The sequence below is a fragment of the Gopherus flavomarginatus genome, chromosome 7 (genome assembly GCF_025201925.1).
Source record: "Gopherus flavomarginatus isolate rGopFla2 chromosome 7, rGopFla2.mat.asm, whole genome shotgun sequence".
Classification (NCBI taxonomy): Eukaryota; Metazoa; Chordata; order Testudines; family Testudinidae; genus Gopherus; species Gopherus flavomarginatus.
The window spans coordinates 112,200,198-112,224,271 of record NC_066623.1 but is presented as its reverse complement, the minus strand read 5'-3'; the positions used below and the strand labels follow the sequence as shown (position 1 = coordinate 112,224,271).

The 24,074-nt window shown below is 50.8% G+C and overlaps 1 protein-coding gene across 1 annotated transcript in view; it reads right to left on the bottom strand.

The window, feature by feature from the left end:
- The window catches only part of PIK3R3 (phosphoinositide-3-kinase regulatory subunit 3), a 358,799-nt gene that overhangs the window by 245,726 nt on the left and 88,999 nt on the right, over positions 1-24,074 (bottom strand). The window contains exon 4 of the mRNA XM_050961835.1: positions 19,461-19,538. Within this exon, the coding sequence (XP_050817792.1) occupies positions 19,461-19,538 (78 nt within the window). The remainder of the gene's footprint in view (positions 1-19,460; positions 19,539-24,074) is intronic.

Here is a 24,074-nt window from a genome sequence, read left to right as displayed (position 1 = left end):
GATACGGCCCCTCCGAGTGGGCTGCCCTTCTCCTTAGACCTTTCTAGCCCCAGAATTGCCATTGTGCCTGTGCCATGCGGGACGCCTCTGACCTGCGGGACATGTAACTATAACAACACAATGACGCGGAGTCACTTTGTCGCAATTGGAAACAGGCTCAGGCCGCAAAATTCAGATTAGCCCCAAGTTTCGGGGAGGTCTGCTTAGGCCTGTTGTAAAATGCAAGGTACATGGGGAGTCCTCTTCACCCCCACTCCTAACACAGTGAACAACATTCGGTGAATACGAGAGGCAGCCAATGTAAAACACTTCTTTGCACAACTCATGATCAGCCTGTGGAATTCGCTGCCACAAGAGGCCAAGAGTTTATCACAGCAATGTAGGGCTAGAAGAAACTTTGAGAAGTCATCAAATCCAGCTCCCTGTGCTGAGGCAGGACCAAGGAAACCTAGACCATCCCTGACGGGTGTTTGTCCAACCTGTTCTTAGAAACCTCCCATGACGGGGATTCCAACCTCCCCTGGTAGCCTGTTCCAGAGCTTAACTATCCTTAGAGTTAGAAAGTTTTCCTAATATCTACCCTAAATCTCCCTTGCTGCAGATTAAGCCCACTGCTTCTTGTCCTATCTTCAGTGGACATGGAGAACAATTGATCACTGTCCTCTTTAAAACAGCCCTTAACATACATGAAGACTTATCAGGTCCCAGCTTAGTCTTCTGTTCTCAAGACTAAACATGCCCTGTTTTATTCGCCTTTCCTCACAGGTCCAGGTTTCTAATCATTTAGTCATTTTGGTTGCTCTCCTCTGGACTCGCCTCAATTTGTGCAAATCTTTCCTAAAGTGCAACTCTCAGAACTGGACACGACTCCAGCTGAGGCCTCCCCAGTGCCGAGTAGAACAGAACAATGACCTCCTATGTCTTACACAGGGCACTCCTGTTCCTACACCCAAAAATGACATTAGTGTTTTACCAGCAAAGAATCCTGTGCTACATGACTACATGCATCTGACGAAGTGGGTATTCACCCATGAAAGCTCATGCACCAGAACGTCTGTTAGTCTATAAGGTGCCACAGGATTCTTTGCTGCTTTTACAGATCCAGACTAACACGGCTACCCCTCTGATACTAGTGTTTTACCAACTGCTTCACACTGTTGACAAATTCATTTTGTGATCCACTATAGCCCCAGATCCTTTTTAGCATTTACTAGCCAGTTATTCCTCATTTTGTAGTTGTGCATTTGATTTTTCCTTCGTAAGTGCAGTACTTTGCACTTGTCTTTACTGAAATTCATCTGGTTGATTTCAGACTAATTCTCCAGTTTGTAAAGGCCGTTTTGAATTCTAATTCTGTCCTCCGAAGTGCTTGCAACACCTCCCAGCTTGTTGTCATCCACAGATTTTATAAGCATATTCTCCACTCCATCGTCCAAGTCATTCAAGAAAACATTGAATAGTACTGGACCCAGAACTGACCCCTGCAGGACCCCATGATATAAGCCCTCCCAGTTTGACAGCGAACCACGGATAACTCCTCTTGGAGCACAGTCTTTCAACCAGCTGTGCATCCACCATTGTATTTTCACTTAGACCTCATTTCCTGAGTCTGCTTATGAGCATGTCATATAGAAAAGCCTTACTAAAATCAAGAAATATCACGTCTACTGCTTCCCCCCATCCCCTTCCCCTACGTCCATTAGGCCAGGAACCCTATCAAAGAAGGAAATTAGGCTGGTTTGGCATGATTTGTTCATAGCAGATCCATGCTGGTTATTCCTGATATCCTCTAGGTGCTTACAGATGGATTGTTTCTTTAGAATTCTGGAATTGTTAAAGGTTAGAGGCCAGATCTTCAGCTGGTGTAAACCTGTGACTTCAAAGGAGCTATGCTGATTTACGCCAGCTGAGGATCTGGTCTTAGATCATTACATGGACAATGAGAACGTCCACGGATACATTAGATAGGGTAAAAGTACATCTATATTAGAGGGATATAATTCTCCAGCTTCAGTGGATCAACCAACCAGTAACTAGTGAGGCTTAGGAAGAAATTCCCTGTATGGGCAGTGAGTTCCAGAACTGTCGACAACGGTAGTTTTTGCACCTTCTTCTAAAGCACCTGCCACTAGCCATTGTTGGAGAAGCTGAGATAGCGTGGGGATGAGGACCTTTATAAAGCTTAGATAGATAGAAACGGACTAGATGGACTACCAAGCTGATCCAGTCTGGCATGTCCTGTGTTGGGGCCATTCACACATCTCAGATCTAGATCTGAGGTTGGATTTAGAAACGCCTCCTGCCATCTTTAGAGATCGGGGTGGGAGCACGAGGATCAGGTGGACATTCACAGGGATGCTCTGATCCCACAAGGATGTTGGGACACTGGCTGGGGGAAATTGGGACTTCCCTGGGAAATCCAGCTGCCAGGCAATCCTAGTCACACTGAAAATGTAGCCAACACATATGTAGTGCCTGGAGAGCGCACAGGATGGCATTTGGCCGTAGTTTCACAGCTCTCGCTATGCTGCGCACTAGGCCCGCACAGCACTTTTCAGCAAGAGCAGGGAGGGAAGCCAGATCCTCCAGTTCCAAAAGTATTTGTGCTAGAAGGGAACGTCACTGTGCTGTTTGCCAGGTGGAGGGCCACACAGAAGTGGGCAGTTCTGAGTCCATCCAGCACAGGGCAATGGTGCACAGACCGACACTCTAGCCAGCTCATTGGGAGAGGCTCAATCTTTTGTCCACCTTTGTTTGCAAAATCCATGTCATTATTTATAGTTAAAAAGTTCTGGAAACTCTTCCCTCCCCTCCAAAAACAAAGCAAGTGTATCATGGGAAGAAGTATATTCTGATATCCTCTCGGTCCGACTCATCACGGTCTTTGTCGGAGCTCAGAGAAGGGCCACAAAGAATGACTTACGCCTGGTTCCCAACACTGCTCTGAGTGCTAGAAAGGTGTGCTACTCTAGGGTTCTATTTCTGATTTTGCCATGGATGTTTGACTGACCCTGGGCAAGCCACAATCTCGCTATGCCTCAGTTTCCCCATGGATAAAGTGGGAATAACAAACACCCACCCGCTGTGGTGCTAGGAGAAATAACTGACATCTGTAATCTGCTTTCGAATCTCCCTGTTTAATTAACAGCATTTCCGTGGATGGTACTGTAAGGCCAGATTCTGCTCCAGTGAAATCAACAGCACTCTAGTATCACTCACCCCAACCATCCAAAAAAATTGGGAGTTAAGGCCCTCCCAAATTATGAGATTGTTAAAAATCTCATGATTTTTAAGCCAATACATGTTGGGATCTTTCACTTTCTGAGCCACTAGACTGCACTGTCATATTTCCGAGTTTATCCCCACAACCATGAGGCCGAGAAACTTTCTGACAGTTCACGTGACTCCAGGAGCTGGGGCTTTAATAGAAGCCCAGACAGCACATAACTCACAATAAAAGGCAAGAGCTGGCCACATTGTCTCGGATCCATTCACCAGTTTTCAGGGCTCAGGCAGAAGGCTTTAACAACAACTGAATGGTGCGCTTTCACTCCCAGCTTGCGTAACTCTGCACAGCTGCAGCCCTACATGGTTGCTTAGGTACATCTGAGTGCTAATCCCAAAATATCATCTGTTGCCTAGCCACAATGTGTGCCCGCTTCTGCAACAAATTCGTTGGTGGATGATGAGAGGAGGAGCACATGCTGGTATCAGTAGCTGCTCTTGTAGTGTGTGTGTCTTTGTCTGTGCATGCATATATTTGTGATTGCGTGGTTGTGCATGTGTTCACACATGTAATATCTGTCCAGGGTCTCCTGTATTTTTGTGCATGCATGTGCGTACACTGTTTGTACATGTTCGCATGTGCGTTTGTGCATGCGAGTACATGTGTATGCATGTACACAGTCACACATGGGTGAGTTTACCTGCATGCAGGACTCTGGATGACTTCCCCCTCACCATATTTTCACCCAGGAACTTCTTGGCCGACATCTCTCCACACCTCACGGCCACTCGGCTCCAACAGCGCGCACAGGGTGCTGTGAGTATCAGGGTCATGCTAGATTTTGGGCTGCTAAATGCACTCAGAACCTGCTGCCTGCAATACCAATGCATGTGAGCTACTGCACCAAGCATGTGTCACTGGAGAGATCGGATGATGCCGAGCCCTCCAGAACCTGAGTACCCTCTCCAGACCCTGGGTTGCCTTTTGAGAACATTATCACCCAGGAAACCAGTGCAAACAGGGACAGGGGAAGTGTTCAGAGACCAAGCTGGCTTTGAAAAACAGATCCCTGCCCTGGGACAGGGGAGATGAAGGTTCAATCCCTCTCTTATCACAGACTCCTTTGGATAGTCTCTTCATCTGTCTGTGACTTGGTTTCCCATCTGTAAAACCAAGGCAATGAATCCTTCCTTTCTCCCATCCTGTGTGTCTGTCTCGTCTGGACTGCAAGCCCTTTGCTGCGTGTACATAGAGTCCCCTGATTTTAATAATAATAAGGAATAGAGATGGAGCTCTAGCCATTCACATAAAGATTCTGGTCACCCCACGGTTCTCGGCGGTGGGCTCCAGCACTCTGCTTTGGGTCACTGCAAAGACATGAACCATTTGCAAAAATGACATTGGGACGGCAAGCCGCCCCCCAGGGCTTGGGGCGTTTGGAACTTTGGGCTCAGCTCTAGGAAGAAGAGGTGGGTTCCTAAGACATTGTTAGCCTCTTTTCTTCCTGAGGCACTGAGCAGCGGCGCCTCCAGCCCCAGCTGCTTCAGGCAAAGTGGAGAGGCTTCTTTCTCCATTTTGACTGAGAAAGTGCGTTCGACCCCGGACAAATGCATCTGTCCATTTAAGGGAATGGCTGAGTAAATTCTCGTAATAAAAACCAGCTTAAGCAGCCGCGTTCGGCTCTCTATTCTTAGTGCAAAATCTATAGCCCTAATTGCTTATCGACTCCCCGGGCAGAATGACATCACTTCCAGCCAATCAGCAAGCCCCAACCAAATGACTGGACAAGGCCAGGCCTGCATAAAAAGCCACAGATGGGACAGAGGTCAGGGCAGTGATGGGCAGCTGACAGCAGGGACTGATGGGAAATCACTGCCCCAGGCTCCACTGGGCTGCGTTGAAGAGGAGGAGAAAACACGTAGGCTGTGAATTCAGGCCAAAGCTCCTCCACTTATTAATTCATCCTTTTGTGGCACCAGGACTTTGGGGCTTGATCCCAAGCCCATTAAGTTCAGTGGAAAGCCGCTCTAGCTGGACTTCGGCTCAGGCCCAGTGGGCCTTCCAGAGAAGTAATAAGAAACTCAAGGGTCTTTCCTAACAGCGTTTCTCCATAGCTCTATCCTCGCAACACATGTGGGAAAAGCAGCTTTGCGGTTCTGCCCCTGGGAGAAGGAGAAGAGACGCATTTGCAAATTGCAGAAGCTTAAATGATTCAAGCCTGGAATATGGAAGTTCCTCCTCTTCTTATCCCTTCTAGCAAAAACCCAGCAACGAGCAATCTTAAATTTGCAGACTCCGGCAACAATTCGTACCATCGATCACGGGGGAATAGTAGGGGGAATATTTATAAAATATCCCATCGTGAACGTTTGTGAGAAAGGTGCCAGATAAACCCAGACACACACAAATGGATACTAGTCTGCCTTGCGCAGGAAAACAATGCAAGAGAAATATGGGAATCATTGAGAGGCTTTGATATTGACCCAGGAATCCAATAAAAAAGCCAAGAAGGAGATAGACACATAGAGGGCAGTAACTGAATACCATCCCCATTCTCCTCTAGCTTTCCTTTCTTTCTAGTCCCCTGAGATTTTCCCCTCTCCAAAAACATACAGCTGCCCACTCCTTCAAAAAAAAATAAAAAGCCAGATAAAGAGATAGATCATGTTAAGATGGCATTTAAATAATTTTGTGGGGGAAGGGAAAAGATAATGATATAACAATATATGCTCAACATACAATATGTTCTTTAATACTGTGAATCAAGATATGTACCTATGCGGCTCAGGTTGTACTGTCTTATTGTAAATGACCCAAAATATCCTGAAATAAATAAAATATTTACCAAAACGCCAAACCCACAAACTTGTATGTGCTTTGAATTGGAGGCTGCGTCTTCCTCTGGGTTTCAGGAGCGGCTAGTGGGCATGACCGTGCCATAAATAAGAACGACACAGCACATGAACGTTCAGAGTCAAACCCAAAGCTCCTCTGCAAGTCAATGATGCTGCATAAATAGGATGGAGGACAACCAGGCAAGAAACCAGAACAGCCCTGGTCCACCTCGAGCTGCACTGGGCATGTGGGGTTGAGTACTGCAACAGACAAACCACACCCAGGCTGCTACCTGCTACACCAACGGTATTCTTGGACATCACCTATCCAGGCCCTGATCATACCCAGCATGGGGAACTGAAAGACAGAGAGTGGCTTGCCTACGGTCAGGCAGAAAATCTGCAGCAGAGCAAGGATTTGAACCCAGGTATCCAGAGAGCTAGATTAGCATACGAAGGACCATCCTTCCTAAGCATTGTGGGAGTGCTATGGAAGGACCAGTAGAACTTCTGCAGCTGCAAACCCCCCAGTCTGTACTAGCATTGATAAGGTGGGCACTGGCTTCAGAGGGAGAAGGCCTTTGCCAGACCTGCTCAGAGCAGGTGCAATTGCACCAGAGGTGGAAACACCCTGTGTGACATCTGGGGCACTTGTGTGTGGACACACCTGGTTTTAGAAGCGTTCCACACACATGCAAACAGGTACTGGAACACCACTGTTTTCCAGCATGATGCTATCTTCCAAAAAGCCAACAACATCTGCTGTAAGGTTTGACAAACTCTCCGGGGGACGGGAAATATGGCTCCTCTGTTGTTCTGGCTCAACCATTCGACCGAGGAACGTTCTGCTGCTTGTTTCGTCCATACATCATCTTTGAACCATAAGAACACAAGCCCTGCTCTCATCCAAATGCAGAAGATTAAAGATGCTCCCAACCCCTTGCAGCGAGGATGGAGCAGAGCATTGGAAGTTCCATTGTATGACCCAACATGGAGGCAGTGTGGTCTAAAGAGTCCATGAAATGTCATTACCATAAAACAGTAGTTTTCATCCTGTGGTCCGCAGACCCCTGGGAGTCCTCAGACTAGGTGTAAAATTTCCAAAGGGGTCTGCACCTCCATTCAAAATGTTTTAGGGGTCTGCAAATGAAAAAAAGGTTGAAAACCCCTGGTGTAGTGGTGACAACACACATAAGTGAGAATCTGGATTGCTGGGTTATGTCCCTGACTGCCTGTGATTTGCGGGGTGACCTTGAGTAAATCATCACCTTGATAAGTGCCTCCGTTTCTCCATCTGTAAAATGGGGACAATGGAGATCAATCACCTCTGTAAAGTGCTTAGCCATTCTTGTATGAACAGCGATGTAAAAGAGGAGACCCTCTCTTTTTTTTTAGGTATCTCTGTGGCCCGCATTACCGTGGTATCTGAACAATCTCTAACATAACACTGCTATGAGGCAGGGCAGTCTTATCAGTCCCATTTTACAGAGGGGGAAACTGAGGCACAAAGAGTCTAAGGGACTTGATCAAAGTGACACAGGGAGTCTGTGATGGAGCAGGGTGTGTCCCAATACCTAGGCTAGTGGCTTAACTGCTGCCCCATCCCTCTTCTCAGTTTACCTTCTCCCATTTTTTTTTTAGTAAATCTTTGTTAAAAAAAAGAGCGTTGAACTATTCAGTTAAATCCAGCATTGGCTGCTCTAAGGAGCTTTCCATTACTGTCATTACAGCTGCTTGGAAAATGTATGCAGTGCTGTAGCCATATCGGTCCCAGGATACTAGAGAGACAAGGTGGGGGAGGTAACATCTTTTATTAGGCCAACCTCCGTTGGTGAGAAAGACAAGCTTTCGAGCTCACTCAGAGCTCGTGTTCAAGCAAAATGCCCCTTCTACAATCTTCAGCCAAAAAACTTTTGGTTTCTCACAGGGAATTTCAATGAAAAAATTCCCTTTCCTTTCTTTCCAAAAGGAGCTTTCAAAATTAACATTGTCATTTAGTTTGGGAACAGCAACTCTTCCTTCGCTTTGTCTTCAAATAGTGTCAACTTTTTCCAGTTGGAAAGTAGTAAAAATAAATAAATAAATGAATAAAAAGGCTGAGAAAGTGGGTTTTTCCTCAGTTTTAAACAAAAACCAAAAAACCTTTTGTCGCTCGTCTTTTCTGTGTGAAAACGGGGTGGGGGAATACAAAAATCAAAAAGAAAAATCCAAAATATTTCAGTTTCCAAAAACTGAAACAAAAACGACCATTCAAGTCAAAACAAAATGAAATTTTTCATTTCATTTTGAACCGAGGATTCCAAATGATATTTTTCATTTCCACTTCCCCGATCGGCAAAGAAACCATTTCTTCTGGAAAACGCTGATTTTTGACTAAACCGGGGTTGCCGAGGTGAAAATATGTCCATCCAAAAACACTGACCAACTCCAACCATGATGTATTGCTAACTTTGCATGTGCTCCCCTGACTCCTGCTGGAGGGGACCAGACCAATTCAACTGTGTTTCATAGGCTCTGTGCCGCTAACCACAGAAGAGTCTCCTTTAGCACAAGTGGTGATTTTGCACTAGGAGGGCCGATGTCCTGTCCCTACTGGCTTCCATAAAGTTCTGAGTGCTCATCTTGAAGCATGAAGTACTAGCTGGCTAGAGGCTCATTACATTATAGGATGGAACTGTGTAACCATTTTGAACATCTATAATTTAAATGCCAATGTCTCTCGTTAATTATGAAAGGCTGCCAGAGGGACAGAGGTAGCTCTCTGACACGGTACATGCATCCTACTTCTAAACTCTATGCAAGAAATAGCCCTATTCAACATCCTTTCTAAAATGCTTTGGACTCCACCATTCACACAACCAACCCCTACCTCACTGGAGAATTAACTCCAAGCTCTCTGCTTTCCCTCCTGCTGCCTATTGTGGAGATGCATTAGCTGCCTATTGTAGGGAGTAATTGCCATAAGCGGTTGATGACAGCAATCAGAAAGTTTGCCTTGCCGTTGTGACAGGCCAAATTATTTTACAAACCCGTTCAGCAGCCATCTCGGCTGAAGACCCATAATCTTCCATGATTGGTTGAGCGGCTCCACTCACATCAAAGACAATGGGAAATCATGAAGCAAGGTGTTTAAATGAAAACCAATTGCAAGAAGATTATCCCCTTTCGGGGGGATATTTCAAGGGGAGGAAAGTGACATGACGACAGATCCATTTAGCTGCCGTGCGCCACTGAAGTACAAATGAACACCTCCCGAAAAAGAAAAAAAAGTCACTCCCAATAAAAGTCTAATGCCCGGAGGTAAGTTTGGAGTTTAGGCAAAATCCCCACGTTACAATTGGTTATAATCCTTTGCATTTATCCAGCCCTTTGCAGCAGGGGTTGCCAAAAGGAGTCAGCACAATTATGCCCATTTCACAGCACAGTTATGCAACTTATCCGAAGCCATCCAGGGAGAAGTAGAGACAGGGACGCAATGCGGCTGCTGTCACTCCTTTGGAACAGTATAATTTATTTGTATATCAGTAGCCTCTGGGAGGCCCAGTCATGGACCAGAGCTCCATTGTGTTAGGTGCTGTACAAAATCCCCAGGTGCCTTTCATCCAAAGATCCCAAAGCTCTTGCCACACATTAAGGAAACTTCTCAATGCTGCCGCCTCGTTACGCTCATGTTACAAGGAGGAGCTGGTGCAAAAGGGACATTTCAAAGTTGTAGAACAGGTCTATGGGCTAGAACCAAGGACTCCTGAATCCCAGCCCTGTGCTCTCTCACGTGAATGGTTCAAGAATGGGCCGGGACGGGAGCTGGAAGTTGTGGGTTGGGCTGCTTGATTCAGTTGAAGGCTGGGCTTCCAGCTAAATAGAATATTTTGTTGAAAGTGTCTGTTTTCCTTGAATACTTTTTGATTTTTTTTTTTTGGTTGGAAAACTGAATCTAGGAAATTTTCAGCTCCCAAACCAATTTTTTTTCCCAGTGGTTTTTGGCCACATTTTTCAGGTGTCGTTTGTCAAATACTGAAACAGTTTCAGTTTTCAATGAACAGTTGAACGTTTCAGTAAAAAAATCCCCAATTGTCTGACCATCTGGAGTTCTGGGTTCTACTCCCGGCTTGTTAGGCCAACCTCCAGCAAGTCACTGCCTCTCTGTGCCTCGGTTTCCCCATTGGCGAGCCAAAGATAAACGCCATTGACTTGATGCGCACAGGGAGTGCTGAGCTAAATTATTTACTGATTGGAAAAGTGGGTGGAGACAATCAAAGGCACCAGGGAAGGGCAAAGTTTTTTCCCTCAATCCTCACGTCCCGCTTCCCAGTATGAAACACTCTCACCAGCTCACTGCCAAACAGAGCTGTGTTTGCTAAGAATCCGTTGGCACCCATTGCTTTTCCCACCCCAGAGTCCCAAGCAGAAAATCATTATTTCCCAGGAGGGAGAGGAATAGGCTGCAAGAGTGATTGAACTTGAGGTCCCTAAAATCCCAAGGAATCCAGTGGCACCTTAAGGACTAACAGATTTATTTGGGCATAAACTTTCGTGGGTAAAAAACCCATTTCTCCAGATGCATGGAGTGAAAATGACAGAAACAGGATACAGACTAACACAACTACCTCCTGATACTGAAATCCTGCTACGTCTTGGTCTGCAGGTGCTGTGAAAGTCGGCTTTGCACCAGGTAGTGCAAACCACTTCCGGGGGTGGAGGGCTTCCAGCTAAGGGACCCCACCCACCAGAGATGAAACATGTCAGAGTTTTCGGATCGGGGGGTGGCTTAGAAAGGACCCATATTCTGCCTCTGGAAATGCAGCTCGCTACACGGGCTCATAGCAGCACTTACTCGCCTATGTGCTGATTGCAGCCTGCAGAGGAAAGATGGGCATGTGGAGCGGGAGTTTCGTGAGAGGTGGTATTTCATACAATTAACTGGACAGAATGCTGCTGGAGCTGGGCCCTGCTGTGCTCCCGAGAGGCAGAGCCAGCCAGCCTTCCAACCTGCAGGATCCAATCGGATTTTATGGCTATATTCAGCTTCCTCTGGAAAGTCTGACTCACTCGGAACAGGCTTCACTTTTCCCAGCAGGCTCAGTCTGATTTTCTGCTGGGTCCCCTGCTCCAGCACGAGGGCATGAATAGCTCCAAAGCCTTTATAGACCTCGGTGGCCCCATCCGGCGACTCACACCCCCTCCTTCTCCCACTGACACAAGAGGAATCGTGAGTCACTCTCGCCGCAAAGATTGCAAAAGAAATAACTGCAGGAGAGGAGCCGGCCTCTTGTCAGAGGGATCTGTAATGTAATCTGGACTGTAAATCACAAGAAGAGAGCCAGCCCAGAACAGAAACTATGGTGATGGGTGTGGGATCAGAGCCAGCCCAAAACAGAAACTACGGTGATGGGCGCGGGATCAGAGCCAGCCCAGAACAGAAACTATGGTGATGGGCGTGGGAACAGAACCAGCTCAGAACAGAAACTATGGTGATGGGCGTGGGATCAGAGCCAGCCCAGAACAGAAACTACGGTGATGGGCATGGGATCAGAGCCAGCCCAGAACAGAAACTACGGTGATGGGCGCGGGATCAGAGCCAGCCCAGAACAGAAACTACGGTGATGGGCGCAGGATCAGAGCCCGCCCAGAACAGAAACTATGGTGATGGGCATGGGATCAGAGCCAGCCCAGAACTGAAACTACGGTGATGGGCACAGGATCAGAGCCAGCCCAGTGTTCAGGCAGCAGAGTTTCCAGGACTTGCAGATGATGACTGGCCCTGGATCAGCTGACAGATTGAAGTCCCTTTCACTGGGGTACTGAGGGTTTCCAGAGGCAGTCGCTGGGGACTGGGAAAACTGACTTTGGCATTTCCCCTTCTGGCAAATATGGCAACGAGGACGACGTCCACCCAAATGAATCTAGCGTGGCTTCCCTCCGCCAGGTCCAGACACCAGCCTTTCGATCCTGGTTTCAGCCTCGCTGGGAGATTATCTCAACACACACTGCAGTCCTGTCTGGGCTACCAAAAATGCCGCATTCCAACACAGCGGTGCAACCGGGCTGCGGATTATCACAGAGGGCAGCTGTGGTCTCTCGGGGGTGGAGCACAGGGCCGGGGCTCAGCTGTGATCTCTGTGGATGGAGCACAGGCCAGGGCCCCAGCTGCACTAGTCAGTGGATGAATCACAGGGCCAAGGCTCAGCGGTAGCTTCTCTTCCCAGCTTTGCCTCTGATTTGCTGCATGAGTTACACTCAGAGCGAGGCCACTGTGCAGCCAGTGGGACAGAGGAGATGGGGAGGCAGAGGGGGGCATTCTACTCCACTCTCCTGAGTGCAAGAAATGGATTTCCTCAAACTCTCAGGGATCACAAGTGACCTCTCCTTGAAAAGCAAAGAGGAAAATCTCTGCCTGCCCCTGGGAGACTGGAGAGAGGTGGCCTCATGCTACAAAACCACCTGGAATGTCCGGACACTGCTGGCCAATGGGCCAGGGGACCCGAACCCAAACACAGTGTCACCCTGTCGGGGGTGAGTCGTCCCCACCTCGAGCAGATCCTGGGAGTGTCTGGCTTTGACTAGCATTTATTGCTTGTCGTGCCCCAATGAAGTCCCTCTTAAGTGACTCCAACTTAGGCAGGTCACTCGCCTGCATTCTGCACTGCTGTGTCCCGAGGGTACAACAGGCAGCCCGGTGCTCAGCAGTAAGTGCTCTGGGATCTATGGCTACCAAATGGTTATTATAAGAAGGGCTATTTTCCCGCCCGGGCCAAGAGACAAGTGCACATGGTAACTATTTGCCAGAGCAGGGCTTTACTCTTGTTATTAATGTTAATCGTTTTACAGCCCAGCCTAGAGTTCCCGATCAGAAACAGGGCCCCACTGACTGAGGTGCTGTTCAAACACACAGTCAGAGACAGGCCATCACAGTCTAAACAGGCAAAGATCACGGTCTCCATTTTACACGTGGGTAACTGTGGCCCAGAGACACAGACGATGCGTCTACACTGGGACCCAGGCTTGTGGACTTGGTGTTTCCAAAGCCCACGATTGAGCATCCACACTGCATGGTAAACCTGGGTTTACAGTCGCTGGATCCAGGTCTCATAGCCAGGCTAATGCATCCACACTGCACTAGGCAGACCTTCTGACACCGGTCTGCATCTTGGGCTGCGTCCACCCTGCAAAATGAAGTGGTTTGGACCCAGGTCCCAGCAGGACTTGGGCTCTGACCCACGCCCTAGTGCTTGTTGATCTGAGTCAGGCTGCAGACAGAAAGGGGGTTGGGCTCAAACCTGAGTCAGAACCTGGGTTTTGTGGGCAATGTAGGCACTAAGTAACACCCCCAAGGCCTCATAGGGAGTCTGTAGCAGAGCAGAAAATTGGACCCAGATTTCTTGACTCCCAGTCCAGGGCCTTAACCACAAGACCAGCCTCTCTCTCCAAATCAAGAGAGCTAAAACATGGTTCATCAGCTGGCTTTCTTCTAAACACACAATCAAGAAAAAACATCATTTTCACGCCTTTTTTAATTCCGTGGTCTAAGCAGGGACACACACATCCACTGCACTAGCTATCAGAATACACTAATCACAATCAGATCCTTGCACCACAGAAATCCAGGCCTGCGTCCTTTAGCTCAGAGATGCAATCTGGAGTTGGGGGGAAGGGGTTTGGTGTGAATCCAAGTATCGTTGATCCAAAGTTTGGGGTAGGGAAGAGTTTTCTGACAGTCCTGGTGTCGGCTCAGCCAGCAGCCACTGAAATCTACACGGTTCCATGACTGTTCAAACCCCTGCCCAGTTGTGTTATTTAAAAAACCACACAAAAAGCCCTTTATTAAGGGCAGCTAGTTGCAGGAAGCAGGAGCTTGGCAGAGATCAGCTAGGCCAGCAAGTGGGAGCAGAATCCAACCAAAGAGACCCACAATTATATCAGGCACCCCTAACTCTTCCCAATCAAATGGCCAAACTCATCGGTGGAAGTTTACATGAGTCATGCAGAGCCATAATTACTGCACCTGGTGCGTGCTGGCGACCGACAGGGCTGGGTGTGAAAAGAAAACAGGCTAACCTGCAATGTATTTTCTCCCCTTGGTGCCGGGCGAGCTATCTTTAGAAAGCCATTTCCAATCAGCAGCAAGCTCCGAGGAGTGGGCAGAGAATGCAGAGCCTGCGCTGGCCGGCTTTCTAAACCAGTGGCTTTGTTTCCAGGGCCAAGTGGAGACGGCTGGTTCTGTGTCGCAGTACAATTAGGATGGGGAAAGAAAGGCTCTTAATGCAGGGCGGGGGAAGGGAATGATTTGGTGCAAACTTCTCACTGGAGACAAAGGTGTTGCAGCCCAAGACAGTTGGGTATATAAGATTTGAGCCCTGAAAAGCACACACACAAACAAACTCCCATCCTTGCCAAATGCCGCCTTTCTCTTGAAAGTCTATCTTGGTCCTTAATGCTTGGGGCAGAGACGAGAGGATAGCTGTGTACGGACCGCACGGCTGGCCAGTGGAGGAGTGACATGCTCCTGCTAGAGAGGGTGGATCGGGAACTTCTGGGCTCCCTGTCTCAGATCATCTGGGATCAGGCCATCAAATGAAAAGGTGTCAAATTCAAAACAGACTGTGAGGCTCTGCGGGGACAGGACTAGAACCCATGTCTGCAGGAGGGCCCACACCGCCAGGCATTACCCCAGACCCTGTGGAGATAAACAGCACACGAAGTCCCACCTCAGAAGGCTGGACTGACAACATCCCTCCTGGCCCCTGATTGGTCCAGGTGTCCTATTTAAGGAGCACTTCCAGGAAGGGTCCATGCAATGAGGTGGGCCCCCTGCCAGCAGTAGTGACTGATCTGCAACTTGGCTCACTCAGCCTCCCAACCCCAGCTCAGATCCTTGGCTTCTGCCTATGAGCTCCAGTCCTGATCCCTGGCTTTGGTACTTGGCCTCTGGCTTTTACCCAAGAATCTGGCGTTGAACTCTGACTCTGGCAATGGACACAGGCTTGTGTCCTTGAACTGTTCCCTCCATCCCTGCCACCTGGAATCAGTACAAGGACCCTGACCCCAGTCCCAAACTCAGGCTACAGCTTTAGGACTCCGAACCCAGTTCTGACCCCCTCCAACCTAGGCCCCTGGACTCTGGCCCCTGACTGCCAGACACAGATGCAAGGAAACACTTTCACACAAAGTGCGATTAGACTGTGGAACTCACTGCCACAGGATTCTGTTGAGGCCAAACATTTAGCACGATTCAAGAGGGAACTGGACCTTTATATGGCAAACAAGAATACTCCAGATTACAACAGTTAATGCTAACAAAAATTTTGGAAGTGCTATTAAATCTCATGCTTTGGGGTTTCATCCAATCTCTAATTAGGCATTAGGAGGCAATTTAATGTGTGGGAGGGGGTGAGAGGAGGGGAGATTAACCCACATCTGCAACTGTGAAGTTCTTACACTGTCCTCTGAAGTTGCTGATGTTGGCTAGGATACAGGTCTATATGGACCTCCGCTCTGATCTGCTCTGATCATGCCCATGTTCCTCATTCCGTACAACCAACCATGAAACAGCGTGAAAAGCTAGGGCTACCTTTGGAAGAACAAGCAGGAGACTCTGTGCATGGCTTTAAGGGGCACAGTATTATCACCCCCATCCATCTACCCAGCCGCCCTGAGCACATTTACCAGGCTTATCCCAAGAGCACGCCCAGCCGTATGGAGCAGAGCCTAGCTGCTCGTAGGATTCATCTCCTTTGCTGGCGAGATTAGCCCAGAACTCCCGCAGGGATCTCCATCTCCCATGACAATGTATTGTCTCCCTGCGCACCAAGCCCTAGACAGGTGTTGTGGATTGTTAACAAATAGCCTTACACCAGCGCAGAGGGACAGCAAGAGACCTACAAATCCCGTGTGGATACTTTCCTGGATTGGGGGCCTGTTCAAGATAGCATTTAAGCGCATGCCTAACCTTAAGCCCATGCTCAAGTCCTGCTGAAATCAATAGGATTTAAGTACATGTGTAATAATTTAGCACAAGATAAAGTGCTTTCCTGAATACGGGATTTATTTCCGACTTGATCCCTATTCTGCAGGGATCAGGTTTTTAGACGGCACGTCCTCAGTGGCAGGGACTGTGTCATTTCCCACACTCTACCCTGTCCCCCAGCCATGGGGATCCATCCGTGCTTCATAAAATCAACTCTCTAGAACCATCCTCATTGATAGTCAAGGAAGTTATGGGGGGCGAGAAGAGGGGGAGGGCCCCAGGGAGGTGTGGTTTATAATATAACAACATCTGTTCCCATAAGAGTCTAGATAAGGATCACTGAACCCAGCACTGAGATGCAGCCACCTTTGGGTGGTTTAATAGACACCCAGCTATAGAACACACCAGTCTGGGGTAGGCGGTGGGGGAGGGACAAATGCTGCATCCAACCAAGCCATAGGAGGGCAGAATGGACTCACCACTGCTGGAATCTGGTCCGAACACCAAGGCCAACCTCCCGTCTAAAGTGGGGTCCGATAGTCGATGCTATTGCTGGAGCTTAGCCTTTGGGTCATTGTCTTTAAGTGGCACAGCGCCCCCTAGTGCCATATTGGGGCCCTACTTGCATAACGACTCGGAGGGGCAAACGGCACAAAGGACACTCGCTGCAGCACCTGGGTTTCCCACGGCGCTCGCCAAACTGCGTGTCAAGCAGGCCAAGCTCGTCTCAGAGCTTCTGCTGTGAACCGGAATGAGCCCCCAGGCTCAGGCTAGGGGAGCCCCCCATTATCACAGCAGCTAAGTCTATGCCAGGCAGGAACAGCCTGGATTCCAGCAGACAGCAGGGGACGTGGGAGAATGAATTGACGAGGCGCCTGCAGAAAGACAGCCTTGCTGCCCCAACCCCACCTCCTTAATACGGCTGTGGGAGCCCCACAGGCCTTCTCTATGGAGACCCGACAGCATCACGGCTAAGCTGCAGCTTCGTGCACGCGGTCAGAGGGAGCTGACCTCCAGGCGCAGCAAGGTATCTTAATTCCCCGTGGCAGGGCACTTTCCCTGTCCCCTTGTCTCTGCCACACCAGTGCTATTCAGGAGCGAGGCTGCTCCCCTCCAGGCAAACCCTGCGCCCGCCTCTGCCCCTGCTAGGCCGCACTGCAGCTGGTGAGGTCTTTGAAACGCCTCTCCACCCGTTACGGACTTGCTTCCCGGTTGTGCTAAAAAGCGATGAGCTCATTCATGTTGCTTTATATAGCTCTTCCATCAGCAACTTCTCCATAGCAACGCGGCCTGGTGTGACAGCTCCTCATGGGCCTGGGATGTCAGGAGCACGGCAGTGGGGCCACCCCACCCCACCTGTGGCGCTGCCTCTGCGCCACCTCGCCAACAGCCAGGCCCCACGGGCAGAGGGTCAGCGAGGAGCCAGACCCAGGGAAGGGAGCTTTCAACATGCAGCTCCCAAGCCTCAGCTGTGGGGCTGAGTGCTCAGCGGCTGGGCACTGCCTGGTACCACAGCACCACCCTATGGACAAGTCGGGATATAGGGTTTCTTTTAGAAATGAAAGGAATATGCCTGGGACCCAGCTGGGAAACCTGCCCAGGAAAGGCTGGGTTGAGGGGGAGGAGAGTATTTTAACGTTAGGGACACCAAAAAGAGAAACGAATTTAATTAAAGGCACCACCCAAGGATTGTCAACTCCCACTGGCCTCAGTGGGCCCATGGGTGAAATTAAATCCTGCCCAGGACCCAAAGCAAGCTCTTCTGCAGTACTGAAGCTTGGAGTCACTGGGGAATCTTGGCACCAGTGGGGACCTGCGGGGGCCTTCTGTTGGCTCTCTGCACTGGGGTGTGCATCACCCCAGGACTGCTGGCACCCCACTGTCCCCCCCCCCCAAGGCCCACCCCCTGCCTACAGCTGTCTCCCTCTTTCCCAGATTTTGCCATGGCACTGGCCTCCTCCGTCATCTGGGCATTCTGCTTGGGGCAGGGACCCTGGCTGTGTCTATACCTGGACATGCCATGCTGTCTGCTATGGTCCTGTGCAGATAACAAGGGCGACTGTATTTCCATAAGAGATTTCATAGGGTCTAAGGCCAGAGGGACTGAGCTCCTGGATAACCCAGGTGTCAGATTTCATCTGATCACATGTGGGCTGGGCCCCATAACTTGGGTCAGACCCAACCATTCCAGGCCTCAGGGGACTGAACTTGTGTGCCATAGAGAGGCTGAGATGCCACCGATGCCCAAGGCCCAGGCAGCAGCAGGGCACTGATCACATAGGATATGCCCAGATGATCACAGCAACTGATCCATGCACCTCACTTTAGAGGAAGGTGAAAACCCCCTAAATCAAACTAGGCCCTGTCCGACTCGTGTGTCACCACTGGTATTTAGCAGTCCGTACCTGGATCTCACCTAACCATTCTGTAGATGATACACGAGTCAGAAGAGAATCCAGCTCCCTGTCCTAGATCTGCATTGGCTAGGATGACCAGAGAGCAAGTGTGAAAAATCGGGACGGGGGTGGGGAGTACTAGGTACCTATATAAGAAAAAGCCCCCAAAATGGGGACTATCTCTATAAAATCGGGACATCTGATCACCCTAGCATTGATCTGCTGATCTGACTCAGAAGGTGGCTTGGTAACACAGCCATTCTTCTGCTTATACCCACGCTTTTAATTTTCACTTTCCTTTTAAATGGCTTCCATCAGCAAGATCACAACACGTCACTGTCCTGACAGACTGTCCCACAGCATCACTACACAGCCTCTTCAAGCAGGATCTACAGTTCCATGGCCTCCCCTAGTCTAGCGTACATGCAGAGCTGGCTGTCAGGAAAACCAGCTTTTTACTTTGAAACTGAGCCCATTTGATACGAACGTTACTGGGGAACAGATATGGAGCACCACAACGCCGGTGCTGTGGCATATAATTGCACTGTACAGATGCTATGTAAACAGAAAGGCATTATAACAAAAATCCATAGACATTTAGGAACTTCACAGCAGTGACTCTGCTGCACAGCACGGCCATTCAGACCTTCCCAGCCACAGCAGGGACACAGCTCAGATCTTCCTGCTCTGAAAGCAAAAGCCTGAAGCATTTGAGCCAAAGGGAAATCTCCATTAGCTGTCAGCCGTATAGGGCCTATGACACACACGCTGCTAAGCAGTTGTGATTCTAGCCAGTAGCGGGCAGTGGTGGCATATACACAGCAGACAGTTCATTACGGCATTCTAGGACTCTTATAACGATATTGCAAGAACGCTAGATCCCAATGCTGGAAATGAAAAGGTGGCTCATGGACACACTGCTCATACGCAGGGAGCGCTCCTGTAATAAATGACCCTGGTTCTCCCCACTTTGCGCACAGCCGGTATGAAGCATCTCTGCCCATCAGGATGAAGGAGGGAACAGCGTGATGGTGGCTTACCTGTCAGAAGAGCCTGTTTGAGCTCAGGGTTGCTGAAGGAGCCAGGAGGGGCTCGGTAAAGAGCCTCGTTGTCGATGCCTTTGAAATCAAAGGGAAAAAAAGAAATCAGAGTCAAGAATTCTCCCTCTAAAGCACCATACAAACCACCATGCTTTGACTCAGATCTGCTCGAAAGGCCCAACGCACAGATGAGGTCAGCATTAGCACACCAGGGTCGTCTTGTTTTGAGGTCTCTGTTCTGCTATCAACAGCCTGCAACATCAGGTGTGTGTTGTGTTGTACGTGAGAGCGTATGAGTGAACAGTGCCCTCTACTGGATAGAATCAGAACTGCACTGCCATGTGTCAGAGTTGGTTGAATAACTGATTTTTTGATGTGCTACCAATTCCAAAAATAATAATAACCAAAACAAAAAAATGAAAATGGTTTGGGGTTAACTCAAAATGATTTTTTTTCCAATATGTTCAGCAAATCAAACGTCGAAACAAGATTTTGTTTCTGGCCAACCTAAACGTTATGCTTTGACAAAATTTAATTGTTTCATTTTGATTTTCACCATTTTTGACATTTTGGATTGCTTTTAAATAAAATTAAAAGGACATTTTGAAATGGAAAGTCATTTTGAGCTGAAAAATCAAAATGTTTCATTCTGAAAGTGGAACATTTCATTTTTTTTAAAATTCATTACAGTTTTAATTATTTTTACTGAAAGAATTTTGCAAAATTGACTCACATTTGCCTAATACACCAATGTAGCTGAGTCTGTGGTTTTTTCCAGAAAAAGTTTTGTGCAAAAAAACTTCTCTGAGCTCTAATCATACGCCTCAGACTGCTACATGGGATACGGGCCTGAGAACTAGGGAAAGAAAAGAAGATCTGAGTTCTAGCCCCATTATCACCAGGAATTTCTGATAGGGCCGCCCAGAGGATTCAGGGGGCCTGGGGCAAAGCAATTTCGGGGCCCCTTCTATAAAAAAAATTGCAATACTATATCCTCGTGGGGGCCCCTGTGGGGCACGGGCAAATTGCCCCACTTGCTTCCCCCCCATGGGTGGCCCTGGGAAAAATAAACCTTCTGCATCTTGGCACAAACCCAGTTTTGAGAAAACTTCTTTACAAGGTATCACTGGTTCTCAGAATCAGCTAGTGCTAAAAGGCACTAAAGCTCATTAAAAGGGTTGGACAAATATTTTCCGTCAAAACTTTTTTTGGATCCAAAACTAGGGGTTTTTAAAAAGCAGAAAAAATCACGGACAATGTCTGCTTTCCTTCAAAATTTGTTGTGGTTTTTTTTAATTGAAAAGCTGAAATTAGTCTGTCAAAACCTGAATATAGTTTGGGGTTTCAGAAGCGTGTGGCCAAATATTTGCTGCTTGCTGTGTTTGATCGTTTAAAGAAACAATAAAAAATTCTGCTTAAAAAAAATCCAAAACTTTTGAACCACCTCAGCTTGTGACCAAACGCCTGAGCCCATCCAGTCAGAGATTTTTCCAGGTTTCTGATACTGTTCTGGCTTCCTTGACTCATATCTGTCTCCATAACTTTGGGTTCATTTAGCTTAGAACATAAGAACAGCCATACTGGGTCAAACCAAAGATCCATCCAGCCCAGTATCCTGTCTGCTGACAATGGCCAATGCCAAGTGCCCCAGAGGGAGTGACCCTAACAGGCAATGATCAAGTGATCTCTCTCCTGCCATCCACCTCCACCCTCTGACAAACAGAGGCTAAGGACACCATTCCTTACCCATCCTGGCTAATTGCCATTAATGGACTTAACCTCCATGCATTTATCTGTTTCCTAGAGACTGGGTCCATGGGGTCTCTCACAAACTGGAGACGGTTACTGTGGGTTTGTCTTTAGTATAGCTTATGTACATACTCCATGAACCGAGCATTTGAGCTTGTTCCAGAATCTGGGATGAGCCTAGGCTGTGAAAACTGACATGCTCAAAACAGCACATGCATGTCTATGGACACAGGGTGCTAAAATTAAATTAACCCAGGAGGTCTCAAACTGGGGGTCAGGACCCCTCAGGGGGTCACAAGGTTATTACTGGGGGTCATGAGCTGTCAGCCTCCACCTCAAACCCCTCTTTGCCTCCAGCATTTATAATAGTGTTAAATATATAAAAAAGGGTTTTAATTTATAAGAGGGGAGGGTCGCACTCAGAGGTTTGCTATGTGAAAGCGGTCACCAGGACGAAAGTTTGAGCACCACTGAATTAACCCCTCTGAAGCCTCAGGGAATGCAGGGGAGTCAGGGTCTCCCTTGGTAGGGTTGGGAAGGAGGTAGGTGGTGTAGGATATTGCTCTTCTCATGTGATCCCCCCCCAATGGCTAATTTTAAATGAAGCTACCCTCCCCTGACACGAATCTCCTATGGCACTGAAATTAAATATAGACTATAATTTGGCATTTGAGAAGTGGAAGGGATGGTAGCCCGAATGGAAAAGCTAACAACTTGGCTCTTCTGCAAGCCTCAAACTGCTTTAGGGTAGGGAAGGCTGTGCCTCCCGAACAGCCTGGCCCTGCCCCCTATCTGATCCCTCTACTTCCTGCCCCCCAACTGCCCGCCCCCCTCAGAATTACCAACCCATCCTGCTCCTTGCCCCCCTCACCGTCCCCCAGAGACCCCACCCCCACCACCCCACCCCTGCTCCCTGTCCCCTGCCTGCCCCAACCCCTATCCACCCCCCACTGAGTCCTGACAGACCCCCAGAACGTCTACGATCTAACCCCCCCCATTCCCTGTCCCCTGACCACCACCCCCAACCTCTGCCCCTGGGACTCCCTGCCCTTATCCAACCACCCCCCCAGCCCCGGCCCCAGTCCCTTACCCCCGGCTCCCCCCTCACCTGAAGCCTCAGCGTGTCATATCCAGGAGCGTCCCTGAACAGCTGTGCAGCGTGGCTCCGGCGTGGTCAGGGGGCGGGGCTGCGAGCTCCAGTGGGGCCCGAGTTCCCTCCGCTCAGCCTGGAGCTCGCAGCCCCGGCCCCTGACCACGTGGCTCTGAGCGGGGCGGAGCTCAGGCCCCGCCGGAGCCACGCTGCAGCTCTGTTCAGGGAGGCTGCTGGATGCGTCGATGCTCTGGGAGACGGGTGGTGTAGTGATCTGGTGTGGCGCCCCCTCTGGCCAGAGGAGGAAGAACCCAGCTGGAGGCCAGAGTGGGTGGAGCTATGGAGCTCTGAGCCCGCCCCTCCAAGGGTCAGGCGGCGACCCGGGACTATAAAAGCCGGCCCACAGAGCTCAGTCAGGCCCCAGCAGCCGGAGCGAGCAGACGTCCCTCAGGGAGCTCGAGACTAGGAACCCCCTGCGACCCAGGGCAGCCGCCCAGGCTGGCCTGAGCTCCCCCGCGCCCGCTACCCGGAGGAGCCGCCGGAGCCTCCCCCCCCCCCCGCGCCCGCTACCCGGAGGAGGCGCCGGAGCCTCCCCCCCCCCGCGCCCGCTCCCCGGAGGAGCCGCCGGAGCCCCCCCCCCCCCCCGCGCCCGCTCCCCGGAGGAGCCGCCGGAGCCTCCCCCCCCCCCGCGCCCGCTCCCCGGAGGAGCCGCCGGAGCCTCCCCCCCCCCCCGCGCCCGCTCCCCGGAGGAGCCGCCGGAGCCTCCCCCCCCCCGCGCCCGCTCCCCGGAGGAGCCGCCGGAGCCTCCCCCCCCCCCGCGCCCGCTCCCCGGAGGAGCCGCCGGAGCCTCCCCCCCCAGCGCCCGCTCCCCGGAGGAGCCGCCGGAGCCTCCCCCCCCCGCGCCCGCTCCCCGGAGGAGCCGCCGGAGCCTCCCCCCCCCGCGCCCGCTCCCCGGAGGAGCCGCCGGAGCCTCCCCCCCCCCGCGCCCGCTCCCCGGAGGAGCCGCCGGAGCCTCCCCCCCCAGCGCCCGCTCCCCGGAGGAGCCGCCGGAGCCTCCCCCCCCCCAGCGCCCGCTCCCCGGAGGAGCCGCCGGAGCCTCCCCCCCCCCCAGCGCCCGCTCCCCGGAGGAGCCGCCGGAGCCTCCCCCCCCCAGCGCCCGCTCCCCGGAGGAGCCGCCGGAGCCTCCCCCCCCCCAGCGCCCGCTCCCCGGAGGAGCCGCCGGAGCCTCCCCCCCCCCCAGCGCCCGCTCCCCGGAGGAGCCGCCGGAGCCTCCCCCCCCAGCGCCCGCTCCCCGGAGGAGCCGCCGGAGCCTCCCCCCCCAGCGCCCGCTCCCCGGAGGAGCCGCCGGACCCTCCCCCCAGCGCCCGCTCCCCGGAGGAGCCGCCGGAGCCTCCCCCCACGCCCGCTACCCGGAGGAGCCGCCGGAGCTACCCTGGGCCGACTATCCGGAGGAGCCACCGGACCTGCCACCCAACCCCGGCTGTGACGAGACCATGCTCCTGGACCCTGCAGAGGCCGACGTCAGGACCCAGGTAGGCCCCGAGGGGGTGTACGGAAGTGGCCCGGGGGCAGCTGACCCCAGTCTGGCTGCAGCATTACCAGAGCCTGTGTCAGTGTGTTGCGGCCAGGATCCCCACTGACTAAGCAGTAGATCCTCAGCCGCTGCCAGAGGGCCCCGGGCTGGGACGCAGTGGAGCGGGAGGGCCTGCGTCCCCCCTGCCACCCAACTCCTGGGTGGCAGACTCCCCCTCTCCCTGGCCTAGGGAGGCCAAAGC